At 32.7% G+C, this 27803-nt stretch overlaps 1 protein-coding gene across 1 annotated transcript in view; it reads right to left on the reverse strand.

The window, feature by feature from the left end:
• The window catches only part of LOC124530097, a 136344-nt gene that overhangs the window by 31732 nt on the left and 76809 nt on the right, over window positions 1-27803 (reverse strand). The window contains exons 3-4 of the mRNA XM_047104095.1: window positions 6945-7122; window positions 5762-5901 (exon numbers count right to left, since the gene is read on the reverse strand). Of these exons, the coding sequence (XP_046960051.1) occupies window positions 5762-5901; window positions 6945-7122 (318 nt within the window). The remainder of the gene's footprint in view (window positions 1-5761; window positions 5902-6944; window positions 7123-27803) is intronic.

Below are 27803 nucleotides of genomic sequence, written 5' to 3' on the forward strand. Positions count from 1 at the left end.
CGTAATCTTGCAAATATTCTTAAAAATACATAAAGACTTGTTGTATAATACAATATAAAATATTTGATTTAATTTGAATATCAATACAATAAAGTAACAAAAAAAATTTCCTAACCCTAAGGTCTTAACAGCTTTATTTCAATTTTGTATAAGTATACGGTGCCATACAACTAATCATATTATTATGTTACAATTTTCGGTAAATAGAGTCTTTAAATTCTGAGTTAAAAAATTTTAAGAAATATTGGCGGTTATGAAGTCCGTTTTTTATGCTGTTCCATTTTCAAAACTTTGTAATAAAAAAAGGTCGAGAGTAGTTTGTTTAAAAGCTTCTATAACGATACAGAACCTCAGGGCTTAGTTTTTCACTGATGAGAGTACACTTAAACAATTCAAGAAATTCGAGTATATCGTTTCTATAATTCTATATATACGTTTGAAAAAAAGTTTCCAAACTAAAAAGGTTCTATTAGAATGTCTGTCATTTTTGGACGATGTCCAATTAATAGAAAAATATTGAGTCTTTAACAAAAATACAGCGTGTATATTTGTTTAAGACTATTTTTGATGAATATATAGTCTTAGATTTATTTTTTGTTTTAAATGAGTACTTTCTAGATCCTTTTATTCCTTTGGATAAAATGGAATGCAGGATTTTATTCAGAAATCAATATTTTTTGAAGCACACAGAAATGAACAATATTTTCTACAAGACACGCCTTCATATATTATTTTATAATCATAAAAACTTGTCATAATTTGTATAATGTAATAACATCATCTGTTTATCTCTGTAATATTTGATCTTATTATTTTATCAGAACTTTAGTAATAAAATTCATTACGAGCAACGATAATTGGAGTTAGAAGTCATTTCATTAGTTTCAAAGCTAGTTTTGCTGATAATAATCTTATTTCTGAGGACAATAGTTTTCTCTATACACTGTCGCTACAAAGAAAATAGAACGGGCATTATATAATTATGTTCTACAAAAGTGGTAAAACGAAAACAAGAATAAACAGGCGTTTTTACACTCGCAACTTAACTCTTTCCAAAGCGGTTTATGTATTTTTATTTCGGAATAAATTATTTGCATCTGTTTACCTACGGAGCTGTTAATATTCGTATCTGTATTTAGAATTGCTGGTGATATTTTTTAGACATTTGGCCTTAATAATAGTGACAGCCTGTAAATTTCCCACTGTTGGACTAATGCCACCTCTCCCATTGAGGACAAGGTTTGGTGCATATTCCACCACGCACCTCCAACGCGTGTTAATAAATGTACATGTGGTAGAATTTTGCTGAAATTAGTCATATATATACATGGTACTTGCCTGGGTTTGAACCCGCAATCATCACTTAAGATACTCTAACCACTGATACATTCCGGGTCAATTAAATTTACCTAAATAGTCTTGTAGTTATTTATTATTGTATAAAAAAATCTTAAGTTATTTGTCCCATTTTTAGTTTTTAGACCAACAATTAATTGCAATCGAAGAAGGAATGCTAATGATAATGATTGTCTAATAGTTCAACAATATTGTTCACTACTAATATTTCTTGATTAATAAATATTTATTTATACTACAACTATTCCAATTATCTATTTATATCCAATTTAATTTTAGTTCAAAAATTTCGATAACATTTTCGTAGACGTTCAAATCGCTATTTTCCGGTTCTCCAGCAATTATCTTATTTATATGGTTTTACCTTCTTGTAGTTAAAATAGACTATAGTAGAATTATTGGTAGGTTGATTATATATCAGATTAAGTGTAAGTTGGTAACGCTTGCGTCAGAAGGTTAAAGTGTTTTATTGTGTCTTAAAGGGCAAAGGTGAGCCATATCATTAGGTTTTAGTATTGAATTTAGTTTAGTAGGTGTAAGTTTTAAGTGTTCTTAAAATATCTGTCACTTTATTGAAACTAGTATATAAAAAAAAGTACTAACAGTATATATTGTTTAAGTTGTTCATATCTCATTCCTGTAGTCTCAAAGAAGACTAGACATCTCACTGTACAAGTGTAAGCAAAAACACAGATGCATTTACTATTCTTTTTATTCTTTTATTTCTTTTACTGTCATACATGCATAAACAGCTGAGATGGCCCAGTGTTTAGAACGCATGCATGCTAACCGATGATTGCGGGTTCAAATCCAGGAAAGCACCACTATATATATGTGCTTAATTTGTGTTTATAATTCTTCTGGCGCTAGGCGGTTAAGGAAAACATCGTGAGGAAACCTGAATGTGTCTAATTTCATAGAAGTTCTGCCACATGTCTATTCCACCAACCCGCATTGGAACAGCGTGGTGGAATATGTTCCAAACCCTCTCTTTAATGGAAGAGGAGGCCTTATCCCAGCAGGGAAATTTACAGACGTTTACTTTATTTTACTTTTTTACTATACATAAAGAGCCTGTGAATTTAACACTGTAGAGCTAAGGCCTCCTTTCATTTGAGAAGAAGGTTTGGAGCATTTTCCACCACTCTGTTCCAATGCGGTCGGTGTTAGTGGAATACACATCTGGCAGAATTTCGTTGAAATTAGTCACATGTAAGTTTCCCACGGATTTAAACTCGCAATTATCGGTTAAGACGCACGTGTTCTACCCACTGGGCCATCTCGGCACTTATAATCGTTAATCTTATAATCGGAATGAATCCGACTGAAAACGTTTACGAGTTTTCCAAAGTACCAAAATGTATTTATTTAAAAACTATACAACTTAAAATTATCCTATATTACGGAGTATTCTAAAATCTCTAGCAGAATAACAAAATAGCTTTATATTAGCTAATAAAAAGACAACAAGAATAATCTGTACGTAAAAGAACAAGAGTACAAAACTAAAGTACGCTAAAGCATTTACTCATCCTCATGCCGACAAAACAAATGCTTTAGGCTATCACTATACAATTTACATCATGCAAATACGCAGCGTCGAGGAAAAGTTTTACGAAAATATTTTCTCTAAGTTTGTACGTTATAAAAATTCCTATGACACCGTTTTAAATAAACGATACATACTAAAGGACATTTGTTACAATCTCATTGTTTTTTTTTAATAAATTTTCTGTAGATGTGTGACTTTTCTTTATATACATTTATTTATATAGCGTCTCAACTTCACTCCGTCCTTTACAGATTCTGTCGTACATTTTTTGCCCCTATTGATCAAAGCGCGATGGTATGGATCGATAAATAGGAAACAATTAATTAATTATTAAAATTGAAATATATTCTTCAAATCGCACCATTAGTTACTGAGATTAGGGTGTTGAATCAAATAAATATAGTATTCAGCTTTATAACATTCGTAGACAAAAAAAAATTGATATGAATAATCAAAATATATAAGAGGATTAAAAAAAATCTATACATTACCGAAAGGAATAAATCTATCACAAAAGTTTTTTCAACTTCTGATAAAATACAAATTTTTATTATTTAAGAACATAAATACATTTAATAATAAACGCATATAAATTAGTGTAAGTGACACGAGTAAAACGTCATCGCCAAATGTGACCGTACCATTTTGTTTTCATCTGTCAAAGAACTTTTATTCCAATAGTAAAAATATAAATAATACTTGTAAGGAAAGAAAATAAACATTCATAACAACACCAGAGAACAGCGTCAAAGACGACACACTAATGTGTTTCTCATTTGATTTTATCCGCGATATAATATGTAAGAAAACGTCTTTTCTTGGAATTTCACGAATACAGCGTAACGTTGAGCGATACTTTATCTAATTATTTGTTTATTTGACTTGATTTTATATTTTCTATAATTGCAAAATAACTAATTTGATCTTTACTTGCGTAGGTATTTGTTTAACAGTAATAGAACAGTAACAACCTGTAAATTTCCCACAACTGGGCTACAGCCTCCTCTCCCATTAAGGAGAATGTTTTTGGAACATATTCCACCACGCTTTTCCAATGCGGGTTGTTGGAATGCACATGTGGCAGGATTTCGATGAAATTAGACACAGGTTCCTTCACCGCCGAACATGAGATGAATTATAAACACAACTAAGCACATATATATGTTGTGCTTGCCTGGGCTTGAACCCGCAATCATCGGTTAAGATGCACGCGTTCTAACCGCTGGGCCATCTGTGCTCTTTGTATAAGGTATTTGTTTGTTAAATCTTAAAAACAACTGCGTTGTGTTAAATAATTGTTTTAAATCTAATTTTAAATAATTAATATCATGGCAATTATTAAAACAAAACATCTTGATATATTTAGTGAGTTTATTGTGAAGCAAAGGTCAGAACTTTTTTTATAATAAATCTGAGTTACGAATATTTCAGGAAATATAAAGTATCTTTCATATTTTCTTGTCTTTAATCAACGAATACAATTTTTCAAGTTTTCTGGTCCTTTTGTCATATTTGTTAACGATTGCACTGTCATTTGGTAACTCAGTGCTGGTCTTTCAACAAGAAACTTACAACTTTTCAAGAAGAACTTAATCATGATCACGATGAAAGTTAACACTTCTATATTCATTGCTAACTTTTCTGTACTTCGTTGGAATTTGTTTTTATTAAGTATCAGAATTGTCACCATTAGGTTTTAAAATTGCTTTTAAACAAATGGAAAAAAAATATTAATGTATTTAAAGGATCACTTGACGTCAAATAGACGAGGAAAGTGATTCAAGACGATCCATCAATTCAAGTCAGATATTGAAGAAAGAGAAGACAAAGCTTGCTTTCATTTGATTTGCAGTGGTTGGACTCACTTACACCCAATGTGTCGCAAAGTACACTCTATTAAATCTAATATTATACATTTGGGTTACTCTGACTTTTTACTTGGACACAGTAATTTCAGCATGATCAGGATGTACTTCATATTGAGTAGCTACTGCTGTTGAATAACCAACGCGTACTGATAAGTATGATATGTATATTGTTATTATTTGAAGACCTAAGATTGGTAGACATTTAATCAAAAAAATAGACCTGTAAAGAAATATTAAAGAAAGGTCGTTCGTTGTTTGACAAATGGTTAGGTTTTCACAAGCGAACTTTGTAACTGTAAAACCATTTTTTTGTGTTTTAATATACAAGAATTCGGCAGGATATTTCCGAATTTCAATTAAATAAAATATTTCTGAATCACTCCAAATTTTTGCCAAATCTTTATAAATGATGAAATTGTATTTAAACTCTATAATGATCTGTATATACAGTGTTTCAGAACTTTAGGTTAACTCAAGGCAAAGTTATCAGAAGAGGTTTTCTTCAGAAATGCTTTTTAGATCGGAACAAGATAATAACAGGTCGATTCTAACGATATCACTGTTTGAAGAACATTTGAAATCGAATTGGAAAGAGCTTGCTTTCTCGAGCTATTTTAAAAAGACATGAAATTTTCTTTTTATAGTTTCTACATTATAATAGAAAATACTTTCAAATCCGAACATATCTAAATTGATATGAGTATAATTTTAAAAATATACTAAAAATACAAAAAAATATATAAAGTTTATTCTGCATATGATTGTGTAATTAATATCATAAATCTTATGGCATATTATTTTTTATTCTTCTCAAATATACGTATATTCGTACTAAACTTATAGAACCAATATATTATATTTTAATTGTATACGTTTTACATCAGAAACTTGTACTTGATATTGCATAGATCGTGTCAAAAATAATAGCCTATCAGAGAAGAATACAAAATCTACCAAAAGTCAAATATGTTGACAAAAATCTCACCTCTTGAGGTTCAGAATCCACGAACCAGTCTATTGTTGCAGCTGGCAATGAATAGTCAGAAGTGCAGTTGACGAGCGCCTGCTCGCCCGCATTCACGAATGTGGGAAGACCAGTAATCAGTGGCTCATATTCAGGTAGCACTGTTGAACAAAAGTAATTTGACACATTTATTGCTGGCTTGATGTTTATTCTTCTCCTAGTATTCCCTTAATTATGTAATTAAGAAAAACGTAACTATAGGTTACGTTTGTAGCGTCACGTCTCTGTTAAAGATTCATGCTTGACCTTTTCGAGTTACTTGTTACCAAAATGTGTCACAAGTTGTTGAAGAGTGAGACACGTTCGAAATAATAATATTCATCATATAATTATCTGAATATACAAGAAAAACTTATTTTTAAAATTAGTTTTTTAAATTTTCTTCAAATCATGCCTCAATATATCTTCAATCAATATACATTTTAAGGTGATTAATACAGAGCTCGTATAACTAGACATGAATCTGAATGAATTTTTATGGAAATTTAGGTATTAATTGTGTGTGCTAAATAAAATAAATTGAATAAAAGTTACCACAGAGATACAAGTAAGTTGTCAAAAAGTACTTACTACAAATTTTGCAGCATGAATCTTTTGGATTGAATTTTTTATATTTAACTAATGTATATGTCACTTACGAAAAAACCAAATATATAATCTTCTCACTAAACTACTATTTTAGGTAAGAAACTTTTACTTTATATATATTCAGATCTCAATGGACCTGCCGTCACTAAAACTTTGACCATCTATTATCCTTAATTTACTATTGAAATTTATAATAGCACTACCCTAGTATCGAAAGGTCATAATCAACGATACGAAGTGCTCTCTAACTTTGATTATAATTAAGTTAGAACAAGTATCTTGTTCATAATGTAGTGTTTTTTTAATTAACAGTTATTATATTGAGACAATTGTTTAGACTTAATGCTTAAAATATGAGTAATATTATGATCAAGCATCATCATACTCAATAATTTCAGGTTAAAGTCTTAACACATGCAAGATTTACACGTACAATATCATTAATTACACAGACTGATGACAGAAATTTATTTATTTACAAAAGATCTTTATTTTATATTACGCATACAATAATTGTATAATTTTAAGTATAGTAATATATATAAATTTCACTTACCACCCAATGTCATGTTAGCCGATTTTCTATCGACTGCAAATCTGGGACCCTCGCTGGAAACCTCACAAGTGTACTTCGCAGTACCGGGTTCGGGCTTTATGGTGATGACGCAAGCAAAACTGTCACAAGAACTGTTCGTCACGGAGACCCCGCTGCTATTGAAGGCTCTTGTTTCGTACTGAAAACGAATAAAACATATTAAGTATTGTTTACATAAATAAGGTGGTTGTATATAATACTTTACGAAAGCAATTAATGTGCCTAAAAGTGCTCAATTACTGGGAATGATACACGGCACACATCAAATTAACTGCGATTGGTTTTTCTGTTTCCGGTATGTGTATATGGTGTAATGATTTTCTATTTACTATTTTCCATCACACAGGTATACGCCCCCAGGTTTTCCATTTTACATAACTAAAATGTTATTACTCGTAATTAAATTTAGGGAAAGATTGGACACCGATTTTGTTGTTTTAATTAGCAGTTTCGTTGCTAAAAGAAACTTTGAATGCGTAAGGCAGGTTATAAGCTGAAACATCATAATAATGACAAGAAGATTCTACTCTGAAGACGTGGTAATAGAACGCTGTTTACGGATTTCCAATACACTGTTTTAGAAACAAGAAAGGCCTCAACAGAATTTGTTTTCTTATTGGCTCGGTCAACTATCGTCAATATAGTGTCATGCTTGTTAAGAGTTGAAGGGTAAAATCCAGTCAGGTAAATTTCCATAGTCACCATCATTATATATATAATTATGTAGCGTACCTTATGCTTATATAAAAATAAACATTTATTACAAATAAAATGAGAGTACAACCAAAATGAAAATATATTCAAATCGACAATCTGTTTGCCTCGAAAATGTTTTCGAATTTACATAATTAAATATGTAAACTGGAGTCTAGACATTTTTATGGCTAAACTTAGCCAATACCGTCGGGAGTCATAAATACAAATGCTCACCTAAAGACGACAGTGACCGTTTTCTGTATTGCTAATTTTATATAACTGAAAACTTTAAATAATAAATAGCACCACATGTTATTGAAAGCTAAGGATTCAAAGAAAACATAGAAAATAATAAATTCAATAAATGAGGTTTCTATTGAAAGGTTGTATAATTTCTGTTTGAAGTACAACTTGAAATGACTAATTAATGAAAGAAAATTTAAGTTTTATTTATTCATCCAAAATTAATCTTCCCTTTTTTTTGTCTTTTATGTTCAATATAAAATTCTATTTTTTAAGTTACAGGTTGCCAACGAGCATGATGAAAACCTGATGGAAAGTTATTACCACTTGCAGGTGCGTTGCCGACCTTTAAGAAATTAATACACACTTTTCTTACAGGTTCTCAAGTCGTATCGGTAAGATAAAAGCTGATTCCATAGAGTGGTTGTGCGATGCAGAACCATTTATAATATAGAATAGAGTTAATGTGCAGTGAATCTATACTTATATTATAAATACGCTATTGAGTATGTCTGTTACTCTTCACATTTAAACCTCTGAAACGGCTTATAACAAATTTCCTTTTGTGATAGATTGAGTTTCAGGGATGTATATGAGCTACGTTTTTTATTTAACCCCTCGGTGGGTTAAATGTATATTGACGGTCTATAGATAAGGCAGCTTCGACTAGTTCACAATTAATGTGATATTTTCCACACATAATAAATATCCTAAAATAATATTATTAATACAATTTTTTCTTTGCCATCAATACTTAAGAACTAATACTAATATATATAATACTTTAAAACAAAATAACAGATATTTATAATTTATTCAATTAAAACTTTTTCCATTTACAGCCTATTTCAATTGTAAATTATTCGTTAGTCGAAGCAGGAAAACGTGGAATAATATAATATTCGGAACTTGAAATATTCCTGTAATATCACATCGACGAAAAACACCTTAAAAAATGGGAACCAGCACCTGATCCACCAAATGACAAAGCCAGATTTTTTTTTATGGTATAAGTTGGCTGACGAGCATATGGGCCACCTGATGGTTAGTGGTCACCATCACCCATAGACAATGACGCTGTAAGAAATATTAACTATTCCTTACATCGTCAATGCGCCACCAACCATGGGAACTAAGATGCTATGTCTCTTGTGCCTGTAGTTACACTGTCTCACTCACCCTTTAAACCGGAACATAACAATACGTATTGTTGTTTAGCGGTAGAATATCTGATGAGTGGGTGGTACCCAGGCGGGCTTGCACAAAGCCCTACCACCAAGGATACCGCCAGATAAAGTAACACTTGTTTATCCAACTTATTAGTTGTGTACGTAAACACATCAACCATAAGTATGGTAGCAAATACGAACACACTATTTACAATGTTACATTAACAGCTGCTGACTACGAAATGGAAAAAGGCCAATAGGTGTTCTATTTTATTGAGAACGAGATAATTATCTATAATTCTACCTAAAAAATATATTATATGGGAGCTTAAATATCTATTTAATTCTGCACTTAGTATATGTTATTGTAGCGGCAACAGTACATCATCATCTGTAAAAAATTCAAATGTCTAACTATCACGGTTCATGAGATACAGTCTGGTGGCAGACGGTCAGACGGATGGAAGGAGTACGGTGTCTTAGTACCTAATAGGTTCGTTTTACCCTTTGTGTACGGTACCCTATAAACTGCAATTGTGTTTATGAAATAAATATAATGTTCTAGTTCAGTATCTATATACAACAACAACAACAACAGCCTGTAAAATCGCACTGCTGGGCTAAAGGCCTCCTCTCCCTTTGAGGAGAAGGTTTGGAACATATTCCATCTATATCATATAGTATTTATATAATACAACAAAAAAAGAAAAATGTTTTTCATCAATATGTTATTTTACTTTACTTTATTCAACAATGTTCTTACAAGTGGTTTTGTATCGGCATTATAATGATGAAATAGATCCTCAGTCCGATTTTGGTCAGGGCATCGTACTCGAGAAATATACCAGGCACTGAACAATGTTGCGGTTTAAAATACAAGTGCACTTTTTATCCTCTTACTCTCATAAACCAATGGCAAGAGATATTTTATATAAACTCGCAAATTGCGCATGTAATGTCAATACACATAAAAGCGAAAAACCGCTCCCTGATTAATCACCATATCTCAGAAGTTATATACCTTGAAATTTTGCAGAAAGATTCCTTATAGGGTTTTGCAGATGGATCCACCAAGAATGGATTTTATAAAATAAAATTAATTATATTACTTTAAAACGATGTAAAACGGGAATTGATAAAATTTGTGTTTTATAAATTTTGCGCATGTAAAGCCGCAGGTTCAGCTTGTTTTAGGTATATCACACGATTTATTTCTATAATTCATTATTCAACAAAGCCAAACAAAGTGATATATGTGTATTAGTGACTATTTTTAGAATTACAATATATTGCAATTTCTTACATAAGACAAAATGCACGAGGCAATTATGTAAATTTAATGTCTCGTATTTCCTCAACAGACATTAATTTAAGTCTGTGTCAGGGTCTAAAATAGTGTTTTTCTTAACAGGGATAGCGTTGCGAAATCCTAAAGCAAAGCAAACACAGGGTGTCTAAGTCTCCGCTGCTAGTATTTCTTTGTAACATTTTTGAACATAATTTTGCCTATGATTAAAAAAAACTCTTATCTGTTGATACCATAAGTACATCCAACTATATCCATTTAATACTCATAATTAAAATCAATTATTTACAGGATGAACTACGGATCAAAAATTATTTATTAATAATAAAGGTGCCTAAGCATGAAGCACTTACTTTGTTTGAAAGGGTTGTAATGTAAGCCTTGAAAAAATCTAAAAATATCCTAATTTAAAACGCGCCCTAAATTTAAATCTGTGTGTAAAAAGGTATCATTAATCACGACCATCTGTTCCAAGACTCATCAGTCGCAGAACAACAGCGGTGTTTTAAAGTAAATTACGCGGATCACCCCTTCTTGAGCCGAAACAAACAACCCTAAACCCGTGTTAAAAATCGCTGCTCTGTCAAGACTTATCTGTTCCATGATCCTTTGAAGAATTGTTTTTCACTCGACCGGAACTCAATGTGGTACAATTTAAAAGGTATTGTGTTCGCAATAATTCACTAAACTTTTGTTTCAATTACTTACATAGGTGGTATGGCAGTAATACCGGTCAAATAAAAATATCAATCTTGCTTCACAGGTTCATAGATAAAATTACATTAATATATGTTAAAATAAATATACTATTTATAACAAAAAACTCAAGTTAGTAGCAAAAACTTTGTTTACAATATTGATTTTCAATAATAGGGAACTGATGGGAACATGGGGTCGCTAGGCTCGTACTTACACTGGCTCTTACAAATCTATTAGATATGTACCTATATACATTTTATAGATGATTAAAAAGACGAATGCGTTTGATATTATAGTAGAAGATTTTAAAACGAGATATTGGTTGGTAATCAAAAAAAATTAAATTGTTATTACAATGAATGTACAAACAAACCAAATTTATGTATACGCCTTTAAAACAGCTTTAAATTTTGGTGTGACTTATCTATGCTGATAATATTTTCATCTTAATACCTGTAAACGCTATACAGGCCGCTAGTTGATAAATTGGACGTCGAATCGTGATTCATTGCGCTATTATCTCATCCACTCAAAGATTAGATTGAAGTAATAAAGAATACACCAGAACAACGTAGTAAGTTCCAGTGAAGCGAATCATGGTAAAATGTACCTTGACAGCCATATAAACTTTAATAAAGAAAAATCAGATCGGTATATTTGAATAGGATTAAAACATGCTTAATTTATGATACTTTCAAAAGACAAAATAAGCAATGTTTGATGATAACAACCTAATTTATTTCGGCCATTGTTGAAAAGGACTAGAATCCTGTGCAGTGTGTGTTTCATGTTTGCACACAACTTAATATCCAAACCAAATTTAACACAGCCGGAAAGTTATTAAACACAGGATTAACGACCTTATGCGCTTTTCAAGGCAAAGCAATTTATACATTCCTAACTTCCAAAGTCCGGGCTGCTACTGAAGATTTGTCAACAGACAACCCAACTATTTATTTCTCTAACCCAGGGTTTGAACGTGGAACTAAGTTTTGCGGCCTTATAAGTTAGTCACTAGACTAATGATGCAGTCTAACGATGCGTGCAGTTTTATCAAATAAATCATATTAACTGCTAAAATCGCTCGAATCTTCTTTATTGCGCTTTTTCTAACACCTGAATAACGTCCCGAGCGAACCGCCAAGTGATATTCGCCGTTCGTTTTATTTCTTCTGGAATAAGGAAGGGTATTAGGAATTTGCAATGTAGGTAACATTGACTGGAATATATTCGATTTTATTAAGCGCTGTAATAAATCAAACACGAGTTTGTAACTCAATCGCATTTAAGCCGACGAATAAATGAAGGTAGATCGATAACCTATCTAGATTAATAAATCGGGTGACTTTTCTATATAGGAGCGTTTTATTCAAGAAATAGTCATCAACGGTAACCTTATTAAATTACATGACGACCTCTGTGGTCGAGTAGTGTGTACACCAGTTTTAATGTATACGGCACTCCGAGGTCCCGGACTCGATTCCCGGCCGAGTCAATGAAGAAAAAGTTCATAAGTTATCTATGTTCTCTTGGGTCTGGGTGTTTGTGGTACCATCGTTACTTCTGATTATCCATAACACAAGTGCTTTAGCTACTTACATTGGGATCAGAGTAATGTATATGATGTTGTCCAAAATTTATTTATTTATTTTAGTTTTCTATCTATCTATCTTATTTGGGTAAAAAGACATTCTAAACACCAAGACAAATGTAAATTGCTCCAATAATAAAACATTTTACGTGTAAAAATCACTAACTCTTTTACTTCCTACTAGGCTATACACAAATTGACTGCAAATTGGGCCACCGCCTTATATATATATATATATATATATATAAGGCAGAACCTCATCCAACGCATATAGTTTTCCACCTAATGTTTTTCTTGATCCTCGAGTACGAGATGCAGACAAATAAACACTAATTCATCACTTAAAACACTCAGTGTTACTTATCCGTTATATTCCATGTATGTATCTAGCGATCTTTGTAATGTAAGATAATAATATAAAAATATATCTAGTAATGACGAAGAAAAAAGTAATTTTAAGACTTGCCTTAGCCCTTACTCTGAGCTCATCACATTCAGAGCCTTTTCGCCGTCAATTTTTGAAGTGTATTTGCAAAAACATGTTCTGAATGGGTTATTGACCGCTACCGATATTCTTATAATATTTCATCTTTCCCGAGTCACAACGTCATAAGTTGCAAACGCAAATATACAATTTCAAACTTTAATAATCTAAGAACATAAAACTGCCTTACTTTGTTTTGGTGTCAAGTGTTAAGACGATTATAATTTTTTTTATTTAATATGTAGTAGAATATATAAGTTTACCTTTAAATAAATATTCTTATGTATATGTATATGTAGATTGTGAAGTATAATTCGTATTAATAAGGTCAGGTTATAGGGAGGCAGCTCAATAAACGAATTAAGCAGTACTTAATGTTAAGTGGATCTTGACTAAAAGTCGAATTCTCTTATTATTTTCAAATGTAAGGAGTTTTGTTGTGATTGAACAATGTTCCGAATAATCTGAAGTATTTAAAAAGTCATGGCCTTGATAAATTTCAAGTATTGCGAGCCGCCCTTCTTTCTTTCCACCTTTTCGTTTCTTTAAGTAATTATGAGTGACTTTTGAAAATTTGGAACATCGAAAATATACTTAAAATACAATAATACTTGCTTAAGACCATTATGTCGGTCGCAACAAAGTATATAGCTAGTTATGTAATAGACATACACTACCAAATACTGCTCGAAAAGTTAAATTTTTAGAGATTTTGTAACTTAAACATACTTTAACTTAAAGTTGACTCTGAAGCTTGTTACAAAGTTTAATGTATTGTGATTATCAAGTAATTTCCCTACGTGTGCTATATAGCTGAAAGCTTTTTAAACCTACTTTAATTTATTTATCATAGAGCGATTTCAAACTTTTGTGACACTCATGATTGGAGAAGTGTAAATTTCTATGTAATTCCATATTAAAGGATCTTGAAGTACCGTGATATTATAAAAAGGCATAATCAAAAGCGGACGAAAAACAGATGGGATAAGATTACTTTAAAATTGAAATAAAGACTTGAGTCTATGTAAGCGAACGAATCTAGTTTTTTACCATAGGCATTCTTTTTTACTATATCTAGTATCGAAATATTTAATAAAGCTGTTACTACAGATTTTAAATAACATCGTTGACAGCAGATCATACTAAAGTTCGAAACGTAATAGTATACATAAAAAATACAGGAAAGTATTCCTTGAGGAACTACAATTTCAAGGCATACAAAATTGTAGAAACTGCGATCACCAACGTAGATAACAATCGAACCAGCTGAACTTAACCAGTTAAACGTAGAGGAACAAATATTACAAGATCGTAAAATATATAGTACTAGCTACACCCGCGATCTCGTACGCATTTGAATTTAGAAAAAATAAATATTATTGTAGCCTAAGTTACTCTTTATTATAATCAGTTATCTGACAATCGGTCCAGCCGTTGCAGAGATTAATTAAAATTGACAAAATGATAGACAAAAATTTTCAAAAATGTTATTTTGGTTTGGTAAATAATTTATACATACATATGCATTGAGTATAAAAGGGCTATTTTAATATTACAAACAGACACTCTAATTTTATTATATGTATAGATGTTGGTGACTACAAAATTAAATGCATTACGGAAGTCCATTAATACAACAACTATAAGTTGGTAATTTTCTAGAGCACTTCTAATAACCTCTGAAACGTTCATAAGCGCAGTTAAAGTGTTATGCTCGGATCGAAGCACAGATTGCCACGGCTTCGGAAGACAATTAGATGCTTCATACTAAGGTTGTTACCGATCAGTATGTTCAAAGACCTTAGTACAAAAATGAAACGAATATAAGTTTTATGTATAAAAAATGCCTTATTAAATAAAGTTAAAAGTGCAAATTATACTTTTCTTTATATTGTTAGTAATTTATAGTTTTTATAAAGTAGACGCTACTAATATTTAATTAATGTATAGAGAGAAATTATACATTTGAAGCATTAACGTCATTCTTCAACTGCATAATATAGAATTATTATTACTATCATGCACAAACGCACACACGCCCAAAACACGCACATATACAGAAATTTTTAAGTAATTACAACATATTACAACGGTTTCTTTTCAACAGTAAAAAGTTTGATTATGAAAAAAGGATATGATTTCATTAGTTTCATCGATATCTTCATCACGTTCAAAGTCAAGTATGTCAAGCTGCAAGAACAGCTCTTATTTAAATAAAATTAAAATGTTCCAGCATAATCCTATAACTGATCTTCGTCAAGATAAAAAGTAAATTCAAATCTTGAATTATACCATCAAGCGAAGAACTTGGCTCGTTTGCCGACCCTAATGGTATTTTTATTCTGAATAAAATAGAAACTTGTGTCACATTTATTTACTTCTGCTAAATTAGTTTGTATAATACTTCGTTTAAGACCGGTATTTCTCATGCTGATATTCAAATTCGTTATGAGAACGAGATAGTTGTTATACCGGTACAAAAATATAAATACTTTTTTTTCATTAATGCATTTTAATACTTTCTATTTATCATGTCAGCTTCACGTGCAGATATCACTGATTTGAAATGTGTTTACGTCAGTTACAGAGTCTGGAATTTTGTTCAATTCATATTGATGCGTTCAATTTCCATTTAAATGTCTTGCGAGAAATAAAATGTTTACTAAATTTTTTTTTGGTTCGTTATTATTATTTCCACGGCAATATATATAATAAAACCGTTGTTTTTTCACATATATAAATTGCATCGTTTTCGTTTCCATACAATATGATTAATGAAAAAGAGTTACTTGTCTGGATTGTAATTTTCGATAGAATTTAAATTTGGAATCGATTCTAACTTTAAATTTAATATAGCTTGCCAAAATCGTTTGTCATTTTTTAAATGTATTGATTTACACTACCAAACAGCAATATATTAAGTATTGTCTGATGGTAGGTTAATACATAGTAAAAACTTAATGTAATATACATTAATATTACTATCGACTCACAATCATTAAGCAAATGTTAAAAACAATTTTAAGCGTATCCTCAATCAATTGACCACGTTCGAATTAACGGTCCGTGTGGCATGGAAATAGTCTAAATCCCAAGCGGGTTAGTGTCAGGCAGCCCGGCTGTGAAATAAATCGAATAGTGACAAGCATAATGATGCTGATTGCTTTTTTTGCACCACTGATATACATATCAATCACTTGGGGTTATTGGTTAACCACTTAGAGAGTTATAGCATTAATAAAATAAAGAACCCATCGTTGTACCAAACATATAATAGATCTAAAACATTATTTTCATTGTATTTATTATAATGGCTGACCCAACATTACATAGCAGCATATCTATTAATGGATGGTACACATCAAGATACACACTACATTAACAGTCTGTAAATTTCCTACTGCTGGCCTAAAGACTCCTCTCCCTTTGAGAAGGTTTGGAACATATATTGCCACGCTGTTACAATGTAAGTTGGTGGAATACACATGTGGCTGAAGTTCGATAAAATTAGGCACATGCAGGTTTCCTCACGATGTTTTTCTTCACCTGATGAAATATTCGGTGGTTGGGCCTGGGTTTAAACCCACAATCATCGATTAAGATGCACGCGTTATAGCCACAGTGCTATCGTGGCTCAAAGATCACCTAGGATGAATTCTAGTATCGTAATGTAACTAAAAATATTTTTTCGTTTATATTTAAATATGGAACTACTTTATTACAAAATAAGACACAATTTGTCACCAATTAAAGACTAAAGAGCGTGTCAAGGCAATTTTTATTAATAATCTCGCCGTCATAAGTTTTAAGCTTTAAACTAATTTACAGGCTATAAATTTTATGCAACGGCTAAAATTCAATGTGCAATAGCTATACGTTTTTAATAAAGTGCCCGAAGCAGCAGGTTCTGTACACTTTGTTATGAATTACAATGAAACTATTCGTGCCTGAAATTATTAATTAAAATATTTGTATGTTATGTTTTTTTTTTATTTTTTTTTTACCCGTGTGGTCCCGGATTAGAATAGGACCTCCCTAACTCTACCCGTGGGTGTCGTAAGAGGCGACTAAGGGTTTATATTAGGGCCCAGTGCATATCATCTGCACTTTGGGCCACCCGCACGGTGGCGGGTAAACAACCACGATAGCATTCCCAAGGAGGTTTAGTGTCAGGCAGGCGGCCGACTTTAAAAATATAAGCCGTAACATTTACAGCATGGACAATAAAAACCATAAGAATGATAGGGCTAGGGCGTACCCCACAGGCGACGCGCAGGAGCAGCACCCGGCCCCTGTGGGAAATGGACAAGGGTTGTCGCACCAAAACGGGCGGGTGCGACGTAAGAAGCGAGCTCGAAGTGTGAGAGAGGTAAAATTGAGGTGTGCGAGTTGGAATGTAGGAACGATAAAGAGGAAGGGAGCTAGCAGATGTTTTGAAAAGGCGAAGGATAAATGCAGCGTGCCTGCAAGAGACAAAGTGGAAGGGTGCAAGGGCTAGGGAAATAGGAGAAGGATATAAGTTATTCTATTGTGGAAGTGGTGGCAAGAGAAATGGTGTGGGTATAGTTTTAGATAGTAGGTTGAAAGAATGTGTGGTTGATGTAAAAAGAATGAATGATAGACTGATAGCGATTAAATTAATTGTGGACGGCGTGACACTGAATTTAATAAGTGTATATGCGCCACAGTCAGGCTGTGAGGAAAGCGTGAAAGAAAAGTTTTGGGAGGATTTTGATTGTCTGCTGATGGATTTACAGGATAGCGAGGAAGTCTATGTGGGTGGTGACTTTAATGGCCATGTAGGAAAAGAGAGTGATGGATATGAGAGAGTGCATGGTGGGTTGGGATTTGGAAACCGAAACGCTGACGGCGAGGCACTTTTACAAGCTGCCTGTGCCTTCGACCTGGCTATAACAAACACGTGGTTTAAGAAAAAAGAGGAACACCTAATAACTTACAAGAGTGGCCACCACGCGACACAGATAGACTATTTCCTAGTGAGGCGAAGGAGTCTATGCTGTGTCAAAAACTGTAAAGTGCTGCCAGGCGAAGCTTTAGTCACCCAACACAGACTAATCCTAATGGATTTTAAATTAAGTGTCTCGCCCAAAAACAGGCGAACACGGCCCCCTCCTAAGACAAGATGGCGTATGCTAGAGAATGATGAATGTGCTATTAGATTTAGGAACCAAATATTGGAGAAAATGATAGAAATGAGTGATATGAAAGAGACATTGGCGAATGAATGTTGGATTGAGATGGCTAGGTATATAAGGAAGGTCGCAAAAGATGTGTTTGGAGAGTCGAAAGGAAAGGGTTTAATAGATAGGGATACCTGGTGGTGGAATGACGAAGTGCAAAATGTATTGAAAGAGAAGAAAGTGGCATTTAAAGAATGGCAGGTTGTAAAAAATGTGAATGCAAGTTTGAAAGATGAAAAAAAGAAAGTTTATAGGGAATTTAAGAGGAGAGCAAAGAAGGTGGTAGCGGTTGCCAGAGCGAAGGCACAGGAGAGGTTATACAACTCACTGGATAGCCCCAGAGGCCAGAAGGATCTCTACCGAATTACGAAAGAGAGAGAAAGACGATCGAGAGATATAACATATATCAAATGCATGAAAGATGAGGCTGGTAAAGTTTTATGTAAAGATGAGGAAATAAAAGAAAGATGGAAGGTCTATTTTGAAAAGCTTATGAATGAAGAAAATGACTGGAATGGTGTTCTACGAGAGGCGCAAGTAAATAAGGGATTAGTAAGAGAAATTAGCATGGATGAGGTAATGACCGCAGTCAAAAGCATGAAAAATGGGAAGGCTTTGGGTCCAGATGATATACCAGTTGAAGTATGGAAGATATTAAAGAGTGAAGGATGTATGTGGTTGACTTTATTCTTCAATAAGTTGTTGCATGAAGAAACCATCCCACAAGAATGGTGCAGTAGTTCACTAGTGCCCATCTTCAAAAATAAAGGAGATGTACAGGATTGCAACAACTATAGAGGGATTAAGCTCATATCACATACTATGAAAGTATGGGAGAAGGTAATAGAGAGAAGATTGCGAGAAGAGAGTGAAATTACCGAAAATCAGTTTGGGTTTATGCCAGGTCGAGGGACAATGGACGCTATCTTTGCACTCCGCCAATTGTGCGAGAAGTACAGACGTGCTCACAAGAACCTGCACATGGTGTTCATTGATCTCGAGAAAGCCTATGATAGGGTGCCTCGTGAAGTGTTATGGTGGGCATTGAAAGAGAAAGGTTTGCCTGGGAAGTATGTGGAGTTAATTCGTGCTATGTACAAGGGATCTTGTACCTACGTCCGATCGAAGTATCGATCAGTAGAACGAAGACTGAATACATGTTCTGCGATTTCGGCGGTCTCTCCGGTCCTGAAGCCATAGCGCTTGATGGCGCAGCTCTTCCAGTCTGCTCCGACTTCCGGTATCTCGGTTCGCTCATTCAAGGCGATGGCGAAATAGATCGAACGGTGAAGCACAGGATTAACACAGGATGGATGAAATGGCGGCAGGTTACGGGAACAATTTGTGACCCCCGTATTCCCCTTAAACTTAAGGGGAAGATCTATAAGACCATGATCAGACCTGCTGTCCTGTATGGATCAGAGTGTTGGGCTACAAAAGAGATGACTGAAAGACAATTGCATGTTGCGGAGATGAGAATGCTGAGAGGAATGTGTGGTGTTACGCGAATGGATAGAGTAAGGAATGAGTACATAAGAGGAAGTTTGAAAGTGACACCGATAGCCGTGAAGTTATGTGGAAGGCGGCTATCATGGTATGGGCATGTAATGCGGAGGAATGAGGAACACATTGTGAGGAAGGCCTTGAGCATGGATGTGGATGGATATAGAGGTAGAGGACGACCAAAGAAACGATGGATGGATTGTGTGAAAGACGATATGGCTAGAAAGAATGTTACTTGTGAGATGACGTCTGACAGAGAAGTATGGAAGGAGAAGACATGCTGTGCCGACATCAAATAAAATTGGGATAAGGGCAGGAGAATGAATGAATGATGTTTTTCTTTATGAAAAAATAAATAAATTTATAAGTATTTCTCTTGATTTCGCTCTTATAAACTTCTTCACAATTATTATAGATCTATACATATAATAAAATTAAGAGTGTCTGTTTTTATTATTAAAATAACTCTTTTTTTACTCAATACATATACCAAAAACACAAAAACACATTTTTTATAATTTTTGTCTGTCTGTTTGTTCCGGCTAATCTTTCGAACGTCTAGTCCGATTTTGATGGGACTTTCACTGGCAGATGACTAGTATAATAAAGAGTAACTTAGGTAACAATAATATATTTTTTTGTTAAATTTAAACGCGTACATTGTCGCGGGCAGGGCTAGTAGACTAATAAATATTTATTGCTTCATAATACAGAAAACTAAGATTGGAAAAGTATATCTGTATTATAGTAAATATGGATATGGTGGACTTACCGATTACTTACAGGCTTCTCCATAAGAAGCTTTTATTCTATCTCGAGGACTAGTCAACTGCACACATAGTGCACAAATAAATAAATAAATAAATAAATAAATAAATATATAAATATGGGACAACATCACATACATTACTCTGATCCCAATGTAAGTAGTTAAATCACTTGTGTTATGGAAAATCAGAAGTAACGACGGTACCACAAACACCCAGATCCGAGACAAAGTAGAAAACTAATGAATTTTCTACATCGACTCGGCCGGGAATCGAACCCGGGACCTCGGAGTGGCGAACCCATGAAAACCTTCGTGGTCGTCACAAATGTGTGCACACCCTCAATAATTATATAATCATTTTCGCTTGTGGTGTCCACTCACACAGATAAAGCTAAAATGAAGCCCTATTTTTTATTAATACGCAGATATACGATCTTATTAAACTTTTAGTATAAACTTCGCTTCGAACAAAATTTCCATGTAATCAAGTTGAAGATTTTTTTTAATATGTGTTGAGTAAATGTATATTAAGGTAAAAATACTGATCCAATGTTATGTTACTTGGTTGGTCCGGAAATGTTGGCGGAAATTAGGTGGCAATCACACCGTATAGAAAGTTGTAACTTAGATTTATTTTGGTTACTGTTAACGGAAAATTCAAGAAAGCATCAAAAAATATTGCCATAAAATAAGTAAATAATCACACTTTCTAAAATCGATATGTTGAATGATTTACTGATATAAATATATTTACTAAAAAATATATTATCAAAATATAAGAATCAACTCATAGCAATGTATGACAAATCACAATATAAATATACTATAAAGTAATTTTACAGAATAAAACAAAGTCATTTGGTATGAAGAATGAGTGTACAGTCGGGCACAAAAAGGTTTATCCAGAGAAGGAAATTAACTTGGAAATTTAAGGAAAGTAACAGGTAAAAAGTCTCCGATGTGTCACGGAACATGGTCGGTATGTAGGAAAACGTTTCGGTGTACGAGTTACGTCACTACCATTGACGGGACAGGAATATATAGAGTACAATAGCGAAAATGACGTTGGTATGCAGATTACCATGTGTACAAAGTGTATCTATTGTGCCACCTGATGGTTAGTGGTCACCACTGCACATCGATTTTGGCACCGTATGAAACTTTACACCGTATGCTTATACCTCTAATTACACTGTGACACTTACTCACTATTTAAGTCAGAACGTATATATTCTAAATCCATTGCAACTCTTGAAGTAACCACCATTCTTTCCTTGAAGAATGGTTATGCTTATATGACACATTGAAAAACATTTATTATATTGACACCGTGTGGAAAGCAAATCATTTCAAGCCAAGTGAACTATCAATGACGTAATAGATCACGTGTGTGTTATCACGGTGGCTTGTTGTTTGAGGAAGGGTGAAATATCAGCCTATCAAAGTATTTACTAGGCTGAAGACTAATACTTGCAGTTAATACTTCCTTTAAATCCAGGCAGAGGATGAATTATAAAATAATTAAAGTATACGAAAATTCAATAGCGTTCACCTGGGTTTCAATCTGCAATCTTCTGCTTAAGATTGGAGTGTTTTGATCACTGAACCAATTCGTCTGTTATAAAGGTAAAACAGGTATTGAGTCAGAATTAATTAAACCAAGAAGCATAATCTTGTAAAAGGTAAAAAAGAAACATAACAACAATTATTATAATATTATTTACAAATTTCACAGAAAACTTATCAGAAAACTCATTTCAACTTAAAAGCGTTACTTAAGGGTTTTATAATTACTTCAAGCCGTCTAATTAATAGCTCGTACCAAATGGACTTCTAAAAAGATGTTTGCGTTAATAATTCTGATACAACCTTTGAATGGACTTCAAAGAAATTGCGTAATAGCGTCGGTCGCTTCGTCAAGATAAACCAAGTTTGTTTGACATTGCTAATGAAATAAACACGAATATTATTATCAGATTCAGAAGTGGGAACGTCTAAAACATCGGCGAATATAGTCACAAATTTGTTTCACCCGCACCATCTTCTCCGAAAATCCACAACCGTGCGATTTTAAAAGACATTTTCTGCCTCACACAAACACTCTGTGGAATTAGCTTTCGCCGGCGGTTTTTCCGAACCGACACAACTTAGGAATTTTCAAGAAAAGAGCGTATCCTTCCTTAAAAGGCCGGCATCGCACGTGTTGCAGATGTCCATGGGCGGTGGTAGTCACTTTCCATCAGTTGAGCCTCCAGCTAGCTTTCCACCTATACTATATAAAAAAATTGGCATGTTTTGATTGGGAGATCCACCTCAAATCGCAGTCTTGATACTTGAATGAGCCAGTATAACGACAAGCATAAAATATATAACATCTTCCCAGAGTTTGCCTAGTGTCGACAGATGGAAGCGAAAATACGGCGATGTGACACTTATCATTTTATAAAAAATAGTTATTTTTCATTATTGAATTATATATACTAACGCATTTCCAACTTTGGTATTCTTATGATTCGTTATTGTTTCAAAAACAAAATAAAGTCTCGCAAACAGTATCACGCTCCAGATATTAAGTCGGTATTGTTTGAGGTGTCGCAACTTTAGTGAGAAATACAACATTTTTAAAAATAACTGAAACTTATTTACGTCGTGAAATTCTATGTCGAATTTATATTATTCAAACTGAAAATAGTCTATCAATTATATTTAAATACAATGTATAAATTAGGTATATGAAAAAATAAAACTATTTACACAATTTAAATATCCATATTATACATATATATACATTTCTGTATTTGAAACTGGTCAAAGTTGCCTCTTCGACGTCACCGGAAAAGAGGTGTAAAATCACCTCACCTCACCTAAGAGGTATTTACCCACTAAGAATTGCTTCTATGTATATGTAGGTTATTTTATACCAACCAAAGAAATCAAAAAATAAAAATCTATTAATATCTGATATCTATATTATTTTATTATTTTTATCTGCCTATTTACCTAATTATATTATTGTACTCTAAAGAAGGAAGGAAGGCGGCTATCATGGTATGGGCATGTAATGCGGAGAAATGAGGAACATATTGTGAGGAAGGCCTTGAGCATGGATGTGAATAGATATAGAGGTAGAGAACGACCAAGGAAACGATAGATGAATTGTGCGAAAGATGATATGGTTAGAAAGAATGTTACTTGTGAGATGACGTCTGACAGCGAAGTATGGAAGGAGAAGACATGCTGCGCCGACCCCAAATAAAATTGGGATAAGGGCAGGAAGATGTTGACTTTAAAGAGGTAAAATTTTCACACCATTTCATAATACAAAAAAACATACTGGTATAAATCTATATTACCTACTCCTGAATGTTATAAAGTATAAATTATATTAATAGAACATAGTTATCTTTATTAATAAATTTCCGAGTCGAATTGCGATATCTCCCAGCAAGCAAGTTTTGTATAATTTCCAATCGCATCTTAGTTTATTACATTCGTTAAATACCTAAATAGTAGTGAGTTGTTGCCTTGAAATATCAGCAGCAATATAAATCTATAGGTTAAATTTGAAATGAATAGAATTATACTTCTATACAATAATTACTGCCTTAAATAAATTTAATTTTTTATTAATTTATAAAATAATTAATCCTTTAAAATTTGACTTTAATTTGTTTAGTTTTTGAACGTAAACCATGCCCATATACTCGTAGATAAAGCATGAGTTTTCAACATTTATGATAATACTACATAGTTTTGGTTAAATTTTTGTATAGTCCTGTGTTTTAAACCATGATGAAAGTATTTTTTAAATTCGAAGTTGTTAACTAGTATAATATTATTTTATAGTTTCATTTATTTTGATAACGATATTATTGCTTTTCTATAAATCATTTTTACAGTAAATTCTCAGATTATTTTTTAGTATTTTTGTAATATGCTATTCGTCCCGTTACGAACATATGTTTTTACTTTTGAAACAAAGTCTTTCCTAATAATTCGATTTTGGCCGAATAAAATTGGCCATTGCATGAACTAATTTACCCCCAAAGGTGAACCCTACGCTATTATATTAACCCGGTTCCCGGGGGGTAAAGTATGAGAATATCCAAGCGTTATATTACGTTATTGGGTTATATACATAAATTGGGCACTATGTTACTATGAGAGACATTCTCTTAAATGACTGTGATATATTGTATACATTTTTTCTATTTATAAATATTATACATATATATTATTTTACTGTGCTTTTTTTATATATGGTGTATTGTGTCTATATCTCTTTGTGAATTTCAAATATTATTATAAATATAAAAAAAAAACTCCCAAAATACATAATTTTATTTTTAAAAAATATATTTATAGCATATTATCGATTACTATCCAACAATCTGGATATCTATGTAGAAATCCAGAGTTTTAACAATTATGATTACCTAGCAATTCTGATACTTTTGGATAGGTTGTTTTCATTGACATAACACTATAAAAATATTTCTCTATAAAACCTCTATTCTGAATCTCAGCCCACAACATTTAATTATGACGTTTTAATAACTCGTAGTACACCGTAAGTTATAATAATTATTTGTTATTAAATGTTTTAAAAGGCGATCTTTTTTTACAAAGTTAATCTAAAATCTTGTTTATTTGTTCAAACTTCGTTTGCAGTTAACCGAGATTAAAATTGTAGGTTGCAAAAAGTATACGTGTTAAATGATAACACTTGAATTGTCAAAACGCTGCTGGAAAAACGAAAATGAGTTGAAAACGCTGAAATTTTGTTAATACGGGGTAAGCGGTGATAACAGCAAAAGTAGAATTTGATTATGTCGGAATTTCGCTTGCGATTATTATAATAAAGGGCTTAACGCGAGCGTTTTGAATATTATCATTTTTTAGAATTTAAATCCATGCGGCTTTATACCGTGTTATCGTAATCACATTATTTTGGGATGAAAATCTTTGTATATGGCGAGCGTTTCACTGTGATCGTGATTATGGTTTGTTGTAAACATTTCAGTTTTTTTTTCATGTAGGTTGTTTGAACGTAACTAACTTTATTTTTGATACAGTAATTTCCGATTTCAACAGTATTTTATACATAGTCATAAATAAAAGTCTCGAGAATAAGACATTCGTAGATAATGTCGAAACATCGAGCTCCTGGTTAGTATCCCGAAATAGTCATAAATATTTCAAAAATGGAATCCATTCCATTTTTGAAATATGATATAAATGGTAATATGATATAATATAATATAAATGGAATGGAAAATTTCGTGTAAGTCTGGATAGACATAATATAATACTCAGGTAATTTTAGAATACATTTATATTTTTGATGTAAGACAATTTGATACTTTAAATTTATAAATTGAAAAAAAACTTTACACAAATACAATATTCTTAAGGCGACTTTAACGTACCTTAAAAAAACATATACAATCAGAAAAATGATTGAAATTTTAGTATAAAAGAAGGTAATTTTGGTAGTAGAAGGTAATAAAAGGCTGATTCCATAAAAGCTCAAATATCCCTTTTCAAGTACAAAACCAAATGAATGCAAGAATACCGATTGGTTGAATGGTTCCCGAGAAATTCGCGAAGGGACAACCCTAATAAGAATTCCTTATTGAAAGGATTCGGAGAACCTTCCAATTTCAAATACGACAGAATTCCTAATTCAAATTTCATAATCGACAAAGCAAACATTTGAAATTACATACATCTTAAACGATATTTATTACATACAGATATTGGTCAATAATTTTATATTTATACCTCTTTATTGACAAGTTGAACACCAATCAAATAAGACGATGTTTTGATGGAGGCTTTCCAGTATATTTTATTGAAATAAATAATTGGATGACATAGTAGGGCAAGTTATACAGTAAATCATTACTTGATGAGTCTGTTTTTTTGCCATTTTACTGCTCACGACTGGATCTTGATTTACATTTTTATTAGGTTTGATTGTAATCTCATGAGACGATTATTTTCACTAATCTACTTATATTTATATGACGTAGGGTGAATCTTAGTTTGATTAGCGTGGTCCATAATTGCTAAGTTTCAAGCAGTGGGCGTCGATGGGTAATGTTGGAGCTACCAAACAGTGAATTAATGAACTCGTTTATTAAATTAAAATAGTTTTTAAGTTTCAATATTCGCCCGCACTGGCCGGCTGCTCCTCAAGAAGTATCGGGTGCTCAGCCGGTGAATCATTGACTTCATCGAGCGCCCACGCTAGCGTGGCTTCCAATGGCGTTCCTATGAAACGTTTGCGACATATACTATAGTTAAGCAGGCAGGCATAACAGCCATGGTGATAGTCAGTGACTAAAACCGGGGTAGTTTTGACATTAGCACTCTAAGAAATAACAATAATTCCATACATGCCCATTTGCCGTCTACCTTTGGGAATAAGATGCGTAACTGGAAACCAGCTACACTGATTCACCCTCGTCGAAACCGAAGTTACTAAATTAAATAGTAATATTTTTTCAACTTTTATTTATTTTTTGTTCATTTCGATTACAGTTACAGTAAAAAATCTATTGTAAACTTGTGGCATGCATTAAATATATATTGATAATTCGAAAATGCGACAAATATACAGCCTTAACTCTTTACACAGTACATTAAACTGCCGCTCTGAGTACAATAAATGAAAAGAAATAATATCAGATTTTTTAAAAAGTAAATTTTCAAGTGAAGTTATTTAACCTAGAAATACCTACACAATATCTAACAGATATATAGAGTAAAAATAACACTTTCAAAATTTCTCGACGTTACATTATGTTTTTAGAAAACTTTATTTTCCAAGTTACCTAAGTATCTAACCTGTCTCTGTTACGTCATAAACGGAAATTAAATTCTGGATGCTGTCCGATATCTTCCTAAAACGAGGAAAATAGACGATTATTGAAAAATAACTTACAGCCGCGGATTTACTCGCCCGGATATACTCTGCTACATAATTCAAGACCGCTTTAAAATCGTCGGAAAATATCAGCAGATATTTGGTATGGGCAAAGTATGAATCACTTTTATATTTTTCAAGATATTTTAAAAACAAATAACAATATTGTGTATTGCTGTATTGAATCTTTAGTAAAGCAGTGTTACTTTATGGGTACAAAAATGAGAG

This window comes from Vanessa cardui, chromosome 5, assembly GCF_905220365.1.
Source record: "Vanessa cardui chromosome 5, ilVanCard2.1, whole genome shotgun sequence".
NCBI lineage: Eukaryota > Metazoa > Arthropoda > Insecta > Lepidoptera > Nymphalidae > Vanessa > Vanessa cardui.